Source organism: Cuculus canorus, chromosome 7 (assembly GCF_017976375.1).
Source record: "Cuculus canorus isolate bCucCan1 chromosome 7, bCucCan1.pri, whole genome shotgun sequence".
Classification (NCBI taxonomy): Eukaryota; Metazoa; Chordata; class Aves; order Cuculiformes; family Cuculidae; genus Cuculus; species Cuculus canorus.
The window spans coordinates 37643970-37658185 of NC_071407.1; the positions used below are offsets into that span (position 1 = coordinate 37643970).

At 40.7% G+C, this 14216-nt stretch overlaps 1 protein-coding gene across 11 annotated transcripts in view; it reads right to left on the reverse strand.

Moving 5' to 3' along the window:
* Window positions 1–413: 413 nt before the first annotated feature.
* The window catches only part of PCDH15 (protocadherin related 15), an 855028-nt gene continuing 841225 nt past the window's right edge, over window positions 414–14216 (reverse strand). For 10 of the 11 annotated variants that reach the window (XM_054071953.1, XM_054071963.1, XM_054071960.1 and 7 more), the window contains 5 exons: window positions 12487–12508; window positions 10841–10879; window positions 9572–9645; window positions 8668–8800; window positions 417–2907 (listed from right to left, as the gene is read on the reverse strand). In XM_054071953.1, coding sequence (XP_053927928.1) covers window positions 2353–2907; window positions 8668–8800; window positions 9572–9645; window positions 10841–10879; window positions 12487–12508 — 823 coding nt within the window. In that variant the 3' untranslated portion in view covers window positions 417–2352. Of the gene's footprint in view, window positions 2908–6429; window positions 7876–8667; window positions 8801–9571; window positions 9646–10840; window positions 10880–12486; window positions 12509–14216 lie in introns of all 11 variants that reach the window. The other variant, XM_054071964.1, reaches the window with a different exon arrangement.

A 14216-nucleotide genomic window follows, 5' to 3' on the forward strand; every position in this document is an offset into this window, starting at 1 on the left:
TTTAGATAAATGCCACCCATTGCTAAAAAAAAGTGAAGTTTCTCATGGGCTTTGCATTGTAGGAGAAGTTCTGAGCTCTTGGGCAGCACACAGGAGCTGATTAACATGCCCAGCACGGCTCAGCACCAGTGTCAGGTCCTTCACAGAGCTCGAGCTGAGGCTGGTATAGCCCTGAGTCTCTAGAAAAAGAAACAATGCTTTTTCCCCTCAGAAAACGGAAAGTAGTTGGGAGAAAACGTTTCTCTAAAAAGCATATGACCTTATGGAAGTATTCAGGAAGAACCAAACTGACAGATCTTAGAATAAATATGACGTACTGAAATAATAACAGTATCTTAAACAGGATTAAAATATAAGATTTTACTAATTCTTTCAAAGAATAGATTTTTTTTTCCTTCCATCATTCTCATCTCTATGTTCAGACCCTAGCTAAACCCCAAATGGCTATTTTTTGATAGGTACCAAGTGCAAATATGTCAAGATAAAGAGTTAGGAGAAATACCCAGTCACCTGGGTTTTCTTTTCCCCCTTGCACGGTAAACTACATTGCATTTCTCATGCCTAAAACAAGCACCATCTCTCAAAATATTTGGTCGGAAATCTCAGCTTGGAAAGGAGGTATTTGACAGAAACGTCACATTTACATCGGCATAACATGCGAACAGCTGCTAAAGACAGACATGAGGAGGAATCTCATGGTGGAGAACCTGTGCAAGGGGGAAACAAACACAATCACAGTAGCAGAAGTCCATTCACTGCCAGAGCAGAACCAAGAGCCATCATCATCCATCTGAAACTTCCAACTGTAGCAACAGAGAAAGAATACCGATGCCAATCATTTCCTTTCTGATTGCACACGTTTAGCTGTCGACTCTTCCCATCTTCCAAGAGGTATCCATGTTGCACACAACTAGTTTGATCTTTTCCTGAAAAAAAGTTTGCGTAATACAACAGGACACTTTGATCAGAGAAGACACATCTTTTTTTTTCCTTTTCTATACCATATTGGAGAAAAATACTTTGCTCTGTATTGCCAGTACCTTTCAGGTGTTGGTGACTATGAACAGGGGCATTTCCCAGCTGCCTATTCAAGTTGCAACACACCATACTCATGACTTGGAGGTACAAATAGAAATTATAAGCAGGTGCAAAAATGTATAGAGTGTATTTTACAAGTAACGCTTACTTAAAGTTTTCAGAAACAATTCTCTGTGTGTGATTTGACACCTTTTGCCCTTCACAGATCCGTTTATGCATATTAGCCTCATAAAATATTCCCTTTTCATCCTCTTCACCGTGATCCATCTGTCTTTTCAGCAGGTTTATGTTCAACGCTATTGCAGTGGAATGGCCATTGTACCATTTAACCCAACAGCTAGCTGGGCTTGAAAATGTATCCATCCCCTTCCTATTAATTACTCTTTAATGCCTATTTCTATCACACAGACTCGTGTATCATTCTGTTATTTTGGAGGAATACAGCCACAGGATGACAATTATTGATGGAGCATAAAAACCAGAGCTAAAGACCATGTAAAGAAGAAAACAGAACTGATGGGAAAAGATGAAAAGGTGAAAAATTGACTAGAAAAGAAAACTGGAACAACTTAATTTACAGAAGAAAATGAACAAAACACGGCCAGGTAACTGAATAAGATTAATTGCTACACATTTCTTTCCTCTTTGCAACTTTTATCTGATTTAATCCTCTACTCCACTTTTCTGTGTAACAGTACTATACTCCTACAAACTCCAATTCTACTCTTACCCGCGTTTGCTAGCTGCTTGCAGACTGAGAGCCTCTGTTTGCAGAAACTGGTATGTAAGTATTGACTTTGGTATCGTCACTCAGATTTAAGCCAGCCGAGGATTTGCTCCATTGACTTTCATGGATTTATTTTTAATTTATTACTCTGATTTCAGAATCAAGAGCTCTGGATATAAATCTTGAACATAAATAGACATTTCCCAAATCTAAACAGTATAGCCACAAGTACCATACAGAAAAACAAGCTAGGCATGTATAGAACTGTCTGAAAAGTTAACCAAATGTTGCTGTGCATTTATTAGTAGTTTACTGTTTATTAAACAATAAATCAAGATCAAAAATAACTAATTAATTTAAATGAAATGCCGTTTAGTGAAATGGGAGCCTGTCAAAATAGTTCTCGGGGAGGACAATTAATTGGTACAAATGTGAGTGCAAATTTTGTTTTTAAACTTTAAAGCGTGTCGTTTGTAATATACAACATGTGTGCACAATACAAATTTCATACATTTTTCCTTGGTGACAATAAAAAGCGCAGTTTATTATAAACTGAAGTAAAAATTAAAATTAAAAAAAAAATAAAATCACAGTTTTGTCATTGGTATGTGAAGGTTGTTCCAAGGGCCCATCCAGAGCTCCTCTTCATCTGACTGTGTGTGTTCACTGTGCAACTCCAAAGGCTCTTTGACATCCTCATTATCAACAACTGATTCTTGCTCTTCTGTGCTTTTCATTTTGGAGACCCCTGGCTTTGTTACTATATTTTCAGCCCCTGTAGTAGAGGAAGCAAACGAGACGCCGCAAGGTCTTGTGTTCATTTTATCACTAGAAGATGGTCCCTTTGACAATGTGTTCAGTGGGACATTCTCCTCATGTGTCACTGCAAGCTTGTCCAGTTTCTTAAATTGTTTCCCCAGCCTCACTGGAGATGTGACTTTTAAATTATTACCAAGGCAAACGCGACGGGTTCTGACAACAGAGCCATTCTGCGCAATGTAGATGTTACCATTGACGTTGTTTTGAATATTTGGGTTATTAAGACGATTCCTCTGGCTGGAATCAGGAGCGCTGTCTTCTCCAGTGGAGCTGGTCTCATACTCTGGGTCGACTATCAACTTGATCCTTTTCTTTCTGGCCCACTGTTTGACAATAAATAGAAACATCATTAAACCTCAGCACAATTTCTTACAGTTTCCTGCCCTTTTTCTATCTGTTATTTGTCTTGTCTTTTATCTAGACACACATGATTTTTTATTAACTTGGTCTTTTGTGCCCTTCCTTTTAGGTTGTACACAGATATTTCTTAATTGTTTTGATTAGCACTGTCTGCCACTATTACACATATCTCATGCTTGGACACACAATTCTTTGTACTAGAAAGTTAGAAGGATAAAATCATTTCAGTTCGTAAACTGCATAATTTAAGTCAGATAGAGCGTACAAAACCGTGATGTTTTCCTTCAGGTCTGGAAATTAATGACAGATTTTGTTTGCTGTTTTTTTTTCTTTGCTAAAGATGCATCCAGCTGTGCTCACGTTAAGTTGAAGTGCATCTTCTTCGGAGAATTCTGAGAATGGAGACATCACTTTCTGAAAGAAAATTTCTGTAAATCACAATATTGCTAAGCCAGTCATGTCATGACAAAGCATTGGGTCAGTCTGTCTTAGAAAGAGAGATGAAAAACAACCAGATCATCAACCTCTTCTAACAGAAACTGGAAGGCACTGATGATGGGAGGGACTGTTCACAAAGGCCTGTAGTGATAGGACGAGGGGCAGTGGGTATAAAACAGAGAGGGGAAGATTTAGACTGGACATAAGGAAGAATTTCTTCACAATGAGGGTGGTGAGGCCCTGTCCCAGGTTGCCCAGGGAAGCTGTGGCTGCCCCATCCCTGGAAGGGTTCCAGGCCAGGTTGGATGGGCCTTGGGCACCTGATCCAGTGGGAGGTGTCCCTCTGGATCCAACCCCCATGGCAGGGGGGTTGGAACTGGATGATCTTTAAGGTCCCTTCCAACCCAAACTATTCTATGATTCTATGCTGAAGCCATTGTGTAAGTGATACTTCTGAGAAACTAATGTACTGCTGGGTAAATGCTAGGAAGGCCTTGGAAGTTTTCTTCCAAAGTATTATTACATTGTAAATTCCGTGCAGAAAGGGCGTTGAGCAGGTCTGTTTTACATGCACAACTCATCAAACAGAGAAAAATGTTAGGACCTACACAAGGGAAATTCTCAGGTATAACATTGGCGAAATTGTACAGTTACAAGCAGAAAAGCTTGATATAGGGCTTTGTGCCAGTTTCAGTCTAATGGAGTCAGTGGAGATGCTTTGCTATTAAATGGAAAACAGCAGGGAAAAGAGACTTTCAATTTTATACTGTTTATATAATTTATTTTTACCGCCAGCTTTATTTATTTATTTATTTATTTATTTATTTATTTATTTCAGGTTGCCGAGACTTTGTACTAACAGTGATTACAGAAAACTCAGTATTTATTTTAATTTATAATTGATCTTCTTAAAATAAATACCTTCTCGCACCATGCTGAAATAAGCTACTGGCATTCTTGAATTAATAATGAAAAGAGGGTTATGTCACTAAGGGCAGCAGATACCATCAGAGTTAATTCCCACTGCAATACATACACATGCACACAGGAAAGAGTCTGTTTTTAGAGAAAGAAAAACAAAAGGCATGCGAGGTAGAAACAGGTGATTTGTCTCAGGTAATTGTGTTACCTTTACAGTTGAACACGATGACCTTAAAAGGTCTTTTCTGACCTAAATGATTCTGTGATGATTACTCTTAAGCTTTTGAGAAGTTGCACTTTGTACAAATTACTTTGAGGCCTATTGTTTTGTTCCTGATTACAGACATGCAATTTTCTTTGCACAGATATAGTCAGGTGGATGAAAAGACTGACTAGTTAATTTAAACAGGTTTCACGTTAAAATCCCATATGGAGCTACAACTTTGGGCTATATGGGAACACAAAAAAGTGGGTAAGTGCTCATAAATCTAGTTCACGTTTCAACTGGAATTAAAGACAGGAATGGAAAAGTTAGTATCATGCCTTACACCGCCACCAGTTCTGCCAGGGAAACTCTACAGCAGGCTCAAGCATCTTCAAAATTCAGATATTTTTCTCTCTCGTCTAACAGAGGCTTCCTGGCAGAGCTGTGGTGCACACACCAGAATTTGTTCTAGTTTTGAAGTACTTACTCGCAAGACTAATCCAATACTGGCTCAAAGCTTTTATTTTATTATTGGCTTTTTACAGCTTATCCAGTTCAATCTAGTGGTTGAGAAACAGGTCTGTGGCTTTTGATACAAGGCAAAGAGCACGGATAAGGTGTGGGTACACAAAGCTTGCATACTCCCGTGCTGACAGTATGGATGAGAGCTCCAAACGGAAGTACATCATGCAGAAATTGCTTTGGCATGAAAAGCCACTTGTGCACTCAGTAACAGAAGTTCTTCCTACACAATCACACTATTCACTAGCACAGTTCCGCTCGGAAAGTGGTACGAGATTTCTCTGTTGAATGACAGCTGATATTCCAGCTGACACCAAGCTACACGTAGGTTAACATAGGTTATGGTTACCTTCAGCAATACTTTGCTATAACACATCTCAAACTTTTAAACAGATGTTTAAAAAATAGTAAAATCACTGTAGTGTTAGGTGGGAAGGGCAGAAGTTGGAATGTGTACTCCATTTCCTTTCCTGACCAAGTTCACTTTGTACACCTACCTCTACATTCCTGTCTTATACATCTCTGATACCTGAAACCTGAATCTCATGATCCAGAAACAGTGTAATCCCTGTAATACTCTGCAGGTTTTGGGAGTGCTGCTTTGCTGCTGTTTCAGTCGTCCTCCCTGCAAAAAGTGCTAATGTTCGCAACAGAGAACTCATTTGCAGACTAGCAAATGTCATACGGGCGGGGAACATAAGGTGAAACCACGCATGACATCAAAGTCTTTTCATCTGCATCATCATTCCTGTTCTTCACAGAATTCCATGTTTTGCCCCTTTTTCTTCCTGCAGTGTTCCATTTTGTGACAGACACAACCTGGAGGAACACAGGGCCCTTAACAGGCTTGCACCATCAGGTTCATCGAGCTGTCCATCATGGCTAACCCAACACACAATGCTTCACAATGCGCTTAATCCAAGAAGGATTAAATCTACGATTAAATCTAAGAATCAACACAATGCCTTTTTAACTACGTTACTGGAATTTGCAGAGAAAAAGAAGTACTCCTTCCCACCAGTGCTTGAAGAAAATGCATCTTTCCATATCCACCAGTAAGTACACCTGAGTAGCCTCTCAGAGGAACTGTATCAGTATGGTTTTCTCTACTTCTGTCCTTAAGACAGCATACAGGGCTCAAATGCTGAGGCAGTAAGCTTTGACATTTTCTGTTTGGCTGCCTCTAGTCAAGCGAGTATTGGTTAGGAAAGACCACACAGAAGGCACAGCAAACAAGATCACTCCTTACTGCAAAGCGTCCACCTACTGTCACTCCTTTTCAAAAGGAGGTCGAATCACCAGCAGTCTCCGACTCCGTAACGGCAGTGTCGAGGGTCTCATCTGACTGCGACTGATGGTTTACCACAGACACCTTTTTTGCTGTTTTTTTCCTTTTCACATTGGTGTCACAACTTTGGTTCTCAGTATCAGGGGAAGTAGTTTTACCAGAAGTGGCACTAGTCGTGCTTTTTGTCCCTTCAGTCCCTTTGGAGGTAACACTGATTTCACTTTCTAGGCAAGAAGATTCATTCTTACTGATAGTTTCCTCCCTGTCACTAGCATCTGTATCAACCTCTTCTGTGCTTTCATCCACGCTGTCCTCACCACTAACAGCTGATTTTGCTCCCTTGCCTTCTCCAGTAGCAGCAGATTTTGCTTTGGCAGATGTTTCAGAAACATTTGAGCTGTCTGCTGTCTTATCGGGGCTTGTGCTGACTTGCTCCCCATCCGCTTGTTCATCTTCTTCTGACACCTCTTCTATTGTGTCTTCTATTTCAAGGCTGGTAGTGGAGGTTTTGCTCTTATAGCTGGATCCTGAAGTTTTCCTGCTGCTCCTGTCCCTGTCACTACCTGATGCATTAGAGCTAATATTTGATTTCTGGCTGGACCGCTTTGCTCTGCCACGAGAGCTACCTCCCTTACTTTCTATACTGGACCTTTTAGAGCTTCTTCTACTACTGGACTCACTAGTCCCTGATTTGCTGTACGAACTTTGTGTAGATGAGCTCCTTGATAAGCTACCATCTTCATCACTGTCAGAGTCTTCCTCATCATCGTCCTCTTCAGATGAATCCTGCTCTGAATCAGTGCTAGAGCTGGATCCAGAGTCATCATCAGAATCCTCAAAATCGTGCCCAGTGTCTTCATCCGAGTCCACGGTACTTTCAGTGGCTTCATCTTGGTCCAGGGTTACTTTCAAGTAGTCTTTATCTTCTGACTCTGAGCCAGAGCTACTACTCTTCGCAGATGATTCATCTGAGGAGGTGTATTTTCTTCTCTTCTTTTTCTTCTTCTCATAATCACTGTCCTCGTGTTCACTCTCTGCTGTGATACTTATTGAAACTCCTGACTTTGCCTCATCTGTTTGAGATTCTTCCTCGCCTTTTCCTCTTGCATCTTTGCTAACAGGCTCTTGAAATTTTCTTGAGACACTAATGCGCTTTAAAACATGGTTTAGTTTTCTCATGGAAGGTCTGTCATCTGTCGACTTCTGGAAGTAACTCCCCCTGATAATCATGCTTTTCTCGCCATCCACTTGGCGAGCTGACATCAACTTGGCATAACTGGAATCTTTCCTTCCACCTTTCACTTTCTGCAGAATCATTGGGAATATCTTTGCTTTCTTCCATGGAGAAAGAGGGGACTCAGTTCTTCCTACCGGTTTGTGAGCACTGACTGCTACACGACTTACATGCATCACTGCTTTTAGTTTCCTTTTTCCCCTATATGCTCTTCCAGAACCAGGTCTTAGATCCATCCCACCACCTAAAGGTCTACCTTCTATCAGAGCCCCTGCTCTCTGGCTTACACCTCTGCTTGAAGGACCTCTGCCTTGACTCATCCCCTGCAAATTATGAAAATGGAACTTGATTACAATTTGAAAGAAAGTTATTGTGAAAACTCGTACCCTAAAATAACTCGGTAGGAACAAATGCAACATTTTTTTCCCCCCAGCATCAAAACTAACTTACCTGTTTTAGAATAGCTTTTAACCAAAGTTATGGGAAAGGTTTTACTTCTAGAATAGTCTGCAAGTGCACAACTACCTTACTCCAAAAAAGGGAAAAATACTGGCTCAGAAATGTTATCTCCTCTCATTTAATGATTAGCCAGGTGATGGATTAGGAGGCCAGTGTTTCTCAAAATTAGATTAAAAAAAAAGTAACACATCAACTTTCTTCTGGCTGCCACTGACATTTTAAAATTTCTTTACTTTCAGTTGCAAACTTTATGATAAATGAGTTTAGGTGACTGCTTCTCTCAGTGGAAAAATCACCAGTTACAGCCTGAGTATTAGTAATAACCCATTTTGTTAACAATTTCAAATGGAACTACCTCAGGCTATGTGGCTTTTTCTTTGAACTACGAATCTACAATGAGGGAAAAATAGATGTGGATATTAAAAGAAACTTTGCAATTCCTTTTTATTTCTAGAAAAAAAGGGAAAAGGTGCTGACACAAACTAAAAGGTCACCAGAAGGTCACCAGAAGGGCAAACAACGATTAGCATTGGAGGAGCTGCTTTTTTGGTCTATACAGAACACAATATTCTAATCAATCCCAGAATACATCTGAGAGCGTTTAATGGTCATTCACCTTATTGCAGAGCTGGAGCCAACACACCAGAGATCCTTACCTCTTCTGCTGTCGATCCATGTGGACTATAGTAGTAGCCACTGTCATTCTCCACCACGACTTCCCCGTACTCATCGTACATCCCCGAAGGAGGCAGCAGTCGTCGTCGGCTCCCGTACTGAGGCAGCTCATACCTGGCAAAAACACCACCGTCCCTTCATAACGTGCACCCGTGTGCCAATGTGTGTCTCTACATGCAGCAACAACGCATACCCTCACATCCTGAAAGGACAAGAAGGTGTTTCCTACCCTTTCTCTCTACCTTTGAAAAGTTTTCTTTTTCCTTAGTGGTAACACAATCCAAAATCTCTTCCTATTGCAATTGGTGCATTACAGCTGGAGGGTGACCCAGTGCCCTTTTCAGTCCCCTATTTTTTGGGGGAATCTTATTATAAATTAGGGGATGAAAGAGCAGGTTTCCTGGGATCCATTCTGGAGAATCCCTGCAAGCTGGTGAGAACAGTAACAATCCCTGAAGTGCTTGCATTCAGATGGTCGTTATCAGGACAAGGTAAGATAATGCTTTTCTAGGTAAATACGAAAGGCCAGGTGCTGGCTGGAAATTGTGAGCAGAAGGCATCTGTCTCTGAGCTACAGAGGCGGAGGAGATGGTGGAAATTAATTTCCAAGACAGCAGACAGAAAAGTGAAAATATAACCTGGTATAATAAATTGGGTATACACTCTACAGCATAATAATTAGATTCCTAAAGAAGCAGGGTGTTATACAACGCCCCTTCAACTTTAAAAAGAGTTTTGTTGTCAGCATATGCCTTTGCAGACACAAAGATCAAAGTAATCCAGAGGTGAGGCAAAGTCTCCAGATTAGATGTTGTAATAATAAACATCACCAGTCCGGAAAAGCAGCACTTTATTCTGAAATACATAGGAAAAATGAAAATATACCCATGCTCATAACTGTAGTAATCTTGCCCATAGTATTCCTGCCCTGGATCGATTCCAGACTCCATGCTTAACTCCTGCCAAAAGAGAAACACTAATTGAATGCAGACAGCTACACACAGTAATGACTGATGAAAAAAGCACAATGAACAGTATCTTAAAGTGCAAACTAAATAAAAATGATAATATTTTGAGGAACATTGACGACTGCCAAGAACCACAGTGAGAAGCCAACAGGAGCTTTAAATGACCCCTTTCTTGGTCTGTTCCCCAGGGAATGACTGTTGTAAATCAGCTAAACGCGGAGGCTGCTGCTCTAGCGTGGGACCCCATCTCACTGACACTGCTCACAAACCTCATCCACTAACCTGGACTCACTGCAAACTCACTGTCATTTCTCGTGCCTCTCTCAACGGAAAAAGCTGCGTGGATAGACTGCGTCTGTTTTATTTACACTGTCAAATGTTTTCTCAACCATCAACCCTTACGAGCAGCACTGGACTAAGCTGAGTACTTCTCTGCATCCTGCAAAAGTGCCCTTTCACAAACTGTTTGGTAGTAGGCTGCTCCGTGGAGTCCCTCTGAACTGCAGTATTGACACAGAGCACCGGGGCTTGCGTTTTGGCACGTCGTCTCAAGCACATGGCTTCCTAGAGCTTTTTCTCCTGTCCAATGATATTAAAGTTGTGTCAGAGCACCTTGCTGTAATTACTTCTAATGACTGCAGCAACGATCACCATCCCGTACCGCAACAATGCCATCGGTAGCAACAGCTCACAAAAGCTGCCTTTGCTCTGCTGCTTAGTCTGGAAATGATATTGGGTTTAAAAGATTCAAAACAGACAGTCTTGGGTTTCTAATCCACTTCGCAGCAGTGTACTAATGCTGCCATCACCTTGGCAGACCAACTGCTTCGTTTATCTCGAGGTACAATAATCAATTACCAGCTGCCCGGCATCCGCAAAAATAGATTGTGGTTGGACAGCGAGGAAATCATTCTGTCTGTGAATCCGGACACAAAAGCAGGAAAGCTTTCAGCCTGCGTGATGAAGTCCATGGGAGCAAATGAAAGATGCTCAAGGGGAAACTACTAAGATGCGGTAAATTTAAGGTGTTTAATTAAAATAGCACAAATGGAGTAACAATGTCAGGACTTTTCATCTAAAAGAGTCATGGGCAAAATTACCTAAGACATACAAGTTTTCCTTAGGAAATTATATAAAAGCCATTTTAAAAGTTATAGAATAATTAAGAAATGAAAAATAGTGGTACCTCTGGTCTGAGAAGAGAAGGTCTCAACAACTGCTGCTGCTACAAAAGAAAATTAGAAAGCGGTTAATTAGGCAGCAACAATTAAAGTGAGAGTCACACACGTTTGAGGTAAGAAATCCTAAAACCACAGGTCCTTCAGGGCTTTTTGTACTGCTGCCACAGGCAGTGAGAAGCACAACACTGCTGAGCACCCTACATAGCACAATCACTTTGCAGTCTGCTATTTCTTTTGCCCAATATAAAGCCAAATTCCCAGTTTGTGTGGTGATTCTCTAAATGATTTATCTTACACACTTCTCTGAGAGCCCAGAATGATGGTGGGGTGTATTCTGGAGACAGCAGGGAGACAACGGCAGATAGAAAATTACCCACAGTAGGTAGAAAGCAAATCTATGGGAATCTGCACTAAAGTCTGTGATTCAGCTATGAAAAATCTGAAGTGATTTGATTTCTGACCCAAGATTCTATTGCAATACCATCGCTTTAATTCTCTTTCTTTATAGATATATACTACTCTGGCTTTTAACCATGTACCTCGTCACCACAAATACACTTTAATTCACAATATAAATAAGACAGTGAAGCATTATCTCGTTTTCCCAGAGAATCCCTAGGTTGGAAAAGATCTTTGAGGTCATCAACTCCAACTGTACCTGTCCACTACTAAATCATAACCCTGAGCAGGGATAGAGCTTACATGTCATTTCTTTATGTATGTGGCACGCAGTAAGAAAAGCGTGCTGATGTGAGGGGAAAGACCCTGGGAGGCTGCATGGAGAGGATCATCCGGATGCTACAGCTCCTCTCAGGTGTCTCACTTGGGTCATTTTTGGTAGTCACTTTGTTAATTACTCTGCATCTCCAGTTTTCTGCAAGTGACAAACTGATGCCCATCACTCACTGTTTTGTAAACTAGAATCAGATTTACTTAGGAAAATCAGTACCATTGTCCCCACGCTCCTCCCAAAATTCAGTAATGCTCTTTCAGCCAAGGTTCTTGGCCAAAACCAAACCCTGAGAGATTGGGAAGTTCTGTATCTGAATTAAGAGACAGAAATCAGCTCTGCAAAGGGAGGAGAAATCACAGCAGAACAATAGAAAGCATGCAATACGTGAAACGCTACTGAGGAAGGAGCATTAGGGTCCAGAACGCATCTTAAGATGAGTAAAGCTGATCCAGCTCTTAACAGTAAATATCAGTCTTGATGACAGAAATGTATTTTTGAGGACTTTCAAATTATTAAATGAATTCATTCAGATTTCTGAAGGAAATTCTTCATGTTAGTCCTTGCTGGAGAAAAAAATGCAACACTGAGTTGCAGAGAAGGTCTGTGCAGTCAGTTCCAGACCCGTGACAGTGGGCGGTGGTAGATGATTAAGTGTGCCAGAAGAAAACACAGCAAGCAGGGAGGGAATTCCCTGAGCAATTGGTTTTGGTTAGTTCATCAAGCAGCAATCTCCTAGCCTGGAGGTTACGTTCGTGCGTGATGGTTACTAGCCCCCAGCATATCTAGGCTCCACCAACTTTTTAAGCCACTTTATATTCCTGGCCTCATCCAGCAGCAAAGAGTTTCACAACAGAGGCTCTATGGGAAAAGTATGTCGGTGTAATTAATATTTTAAAAGTAACTGGGGGACAGCCTTACCTCTTGCTGTGCATATCCTCGCCTAGAAGTCAAAAAAATGAAAAAGAAATGTTAGCATACTTCTGTGAGACTACACAAAGATGCATATTGCCATTTTTTCTGGAGAGAGGTGAAAAGAGAATGTAATTAGAAACATTACTAGCAAGAAAAGAAATACATATCTACAATACAAAATATGTTTTTCTTTAGATTTGCTCTGGACATTCGAATTATGGCATGAGAAAGGCTAGTGAATATTTGGGATCTTTTCTTGCTTTCGATTGCAAATGAATGAGAAGAAATCCCCAAAAGCCAGTGAGCCAGCGCACCCGGTGGAACAGAGCGAGGGGAGAGGGGGCAAAGGCTGTGTTTGCCTCGTGTTCCCATCAAAGCAGTGCTGCCCAGCCACCTCCTCCGCTGTCCTGGAGACCCACAGAGATCAGCGACACAGGGACTCTCTTATCTCACGTATCATTTTAAGCAGCCGAACAGTTCCCATTCTACTTCTGGACTTTCTCTACGCACTTGGGACTCGCTAGAAATTGGCCTGGAGCTTCTACTACTAATTTATTGTAACAACATTATTATTAAAATTACACATTTGCTAACATTTGCTCAGCAGGGGGGAGTTAAATTATTTTTGCTGTCTATTATTATTTTGCCTCAGGCTTTGTGCTTTTGATCTTACTGGGGCTTTTTTTTGTTGTTGTTGTAATTCATTTTCTTGGAGCCATTCCTACGTGTGACAAATGCAATTATATCTATCAAGTTCTCTGTTTTCACATTCTACGCCAGAAAATTAAACTGGTTTAGACAAAACTAGGAAACAGCAATTTAGATCTCAGCATCACAATTAAGGATAAATCTGGGTTTTTATATTTTTTTTTATGAAGGAAAGGGTAAATGCTCAAAATTATGTTGCGCTTGACCTAGTGCACAGACAGCAGTCTAAGGGAATTCTTTAATTGCGCTTGAGTAAATAATAATGAACAGAGTAGAAGTCCTTTTAATTCTTTAATATCACCACCTATAAAGTTTTCTATTAATATTCAACACATGGAATTGATTATCAGCATTAAATTAATGCTGTTGCCCATATAATATAAAGGTAATGAGCAACTGAAATGAAGATTTATCATCAAAAAATGATCTGTGACTTTCCAAAGCCCACTTGAGGAGCACTGTGTTCAGTTTCCGTATCACCTACGACAATCTTCAGATAAAGAATGTCTTGTGTTGCACAGAGGAGAAGCAAGCCTATTACTCTTAATTACCCTTGAGTAGTCACTATATTGCAGATTAAAAGCATAATGTAAGTAATTCTAATTAAATTTGGAATTCAACTTTCTTAAAAATAGCACCGTGCTGTGTTTTGAGAGCTGCTTGTGCTTCTCATAGATTTGTGTGGCCATGATTAGAAGAAAAAAAAGCCCTCACAAGACAAAAAAAATACCAATTCACTCAATACAGCACAAGGATCTATTCTGACAGAAAGGTAAAAGTCTGAACAAACATCATTTGTTTCCAGGAAGGAATTAAAGCTCTCCACCAAGGGAGGAATTGCTTCTGGATAGACATTATCAGCCAGACTTCACTGCAGTCGGTCACAGAAAAACCTTCACTGCGAAATGGGAAAGCAAGGACGTAGTGCCTGTGATGATGTAGGACCCCACGGCAGCCAGCATACGCTGCTGGTACTTAACAGGGGAGAGAAAACAAGAGTGAACTTACACGTACACAATGTGCCAACC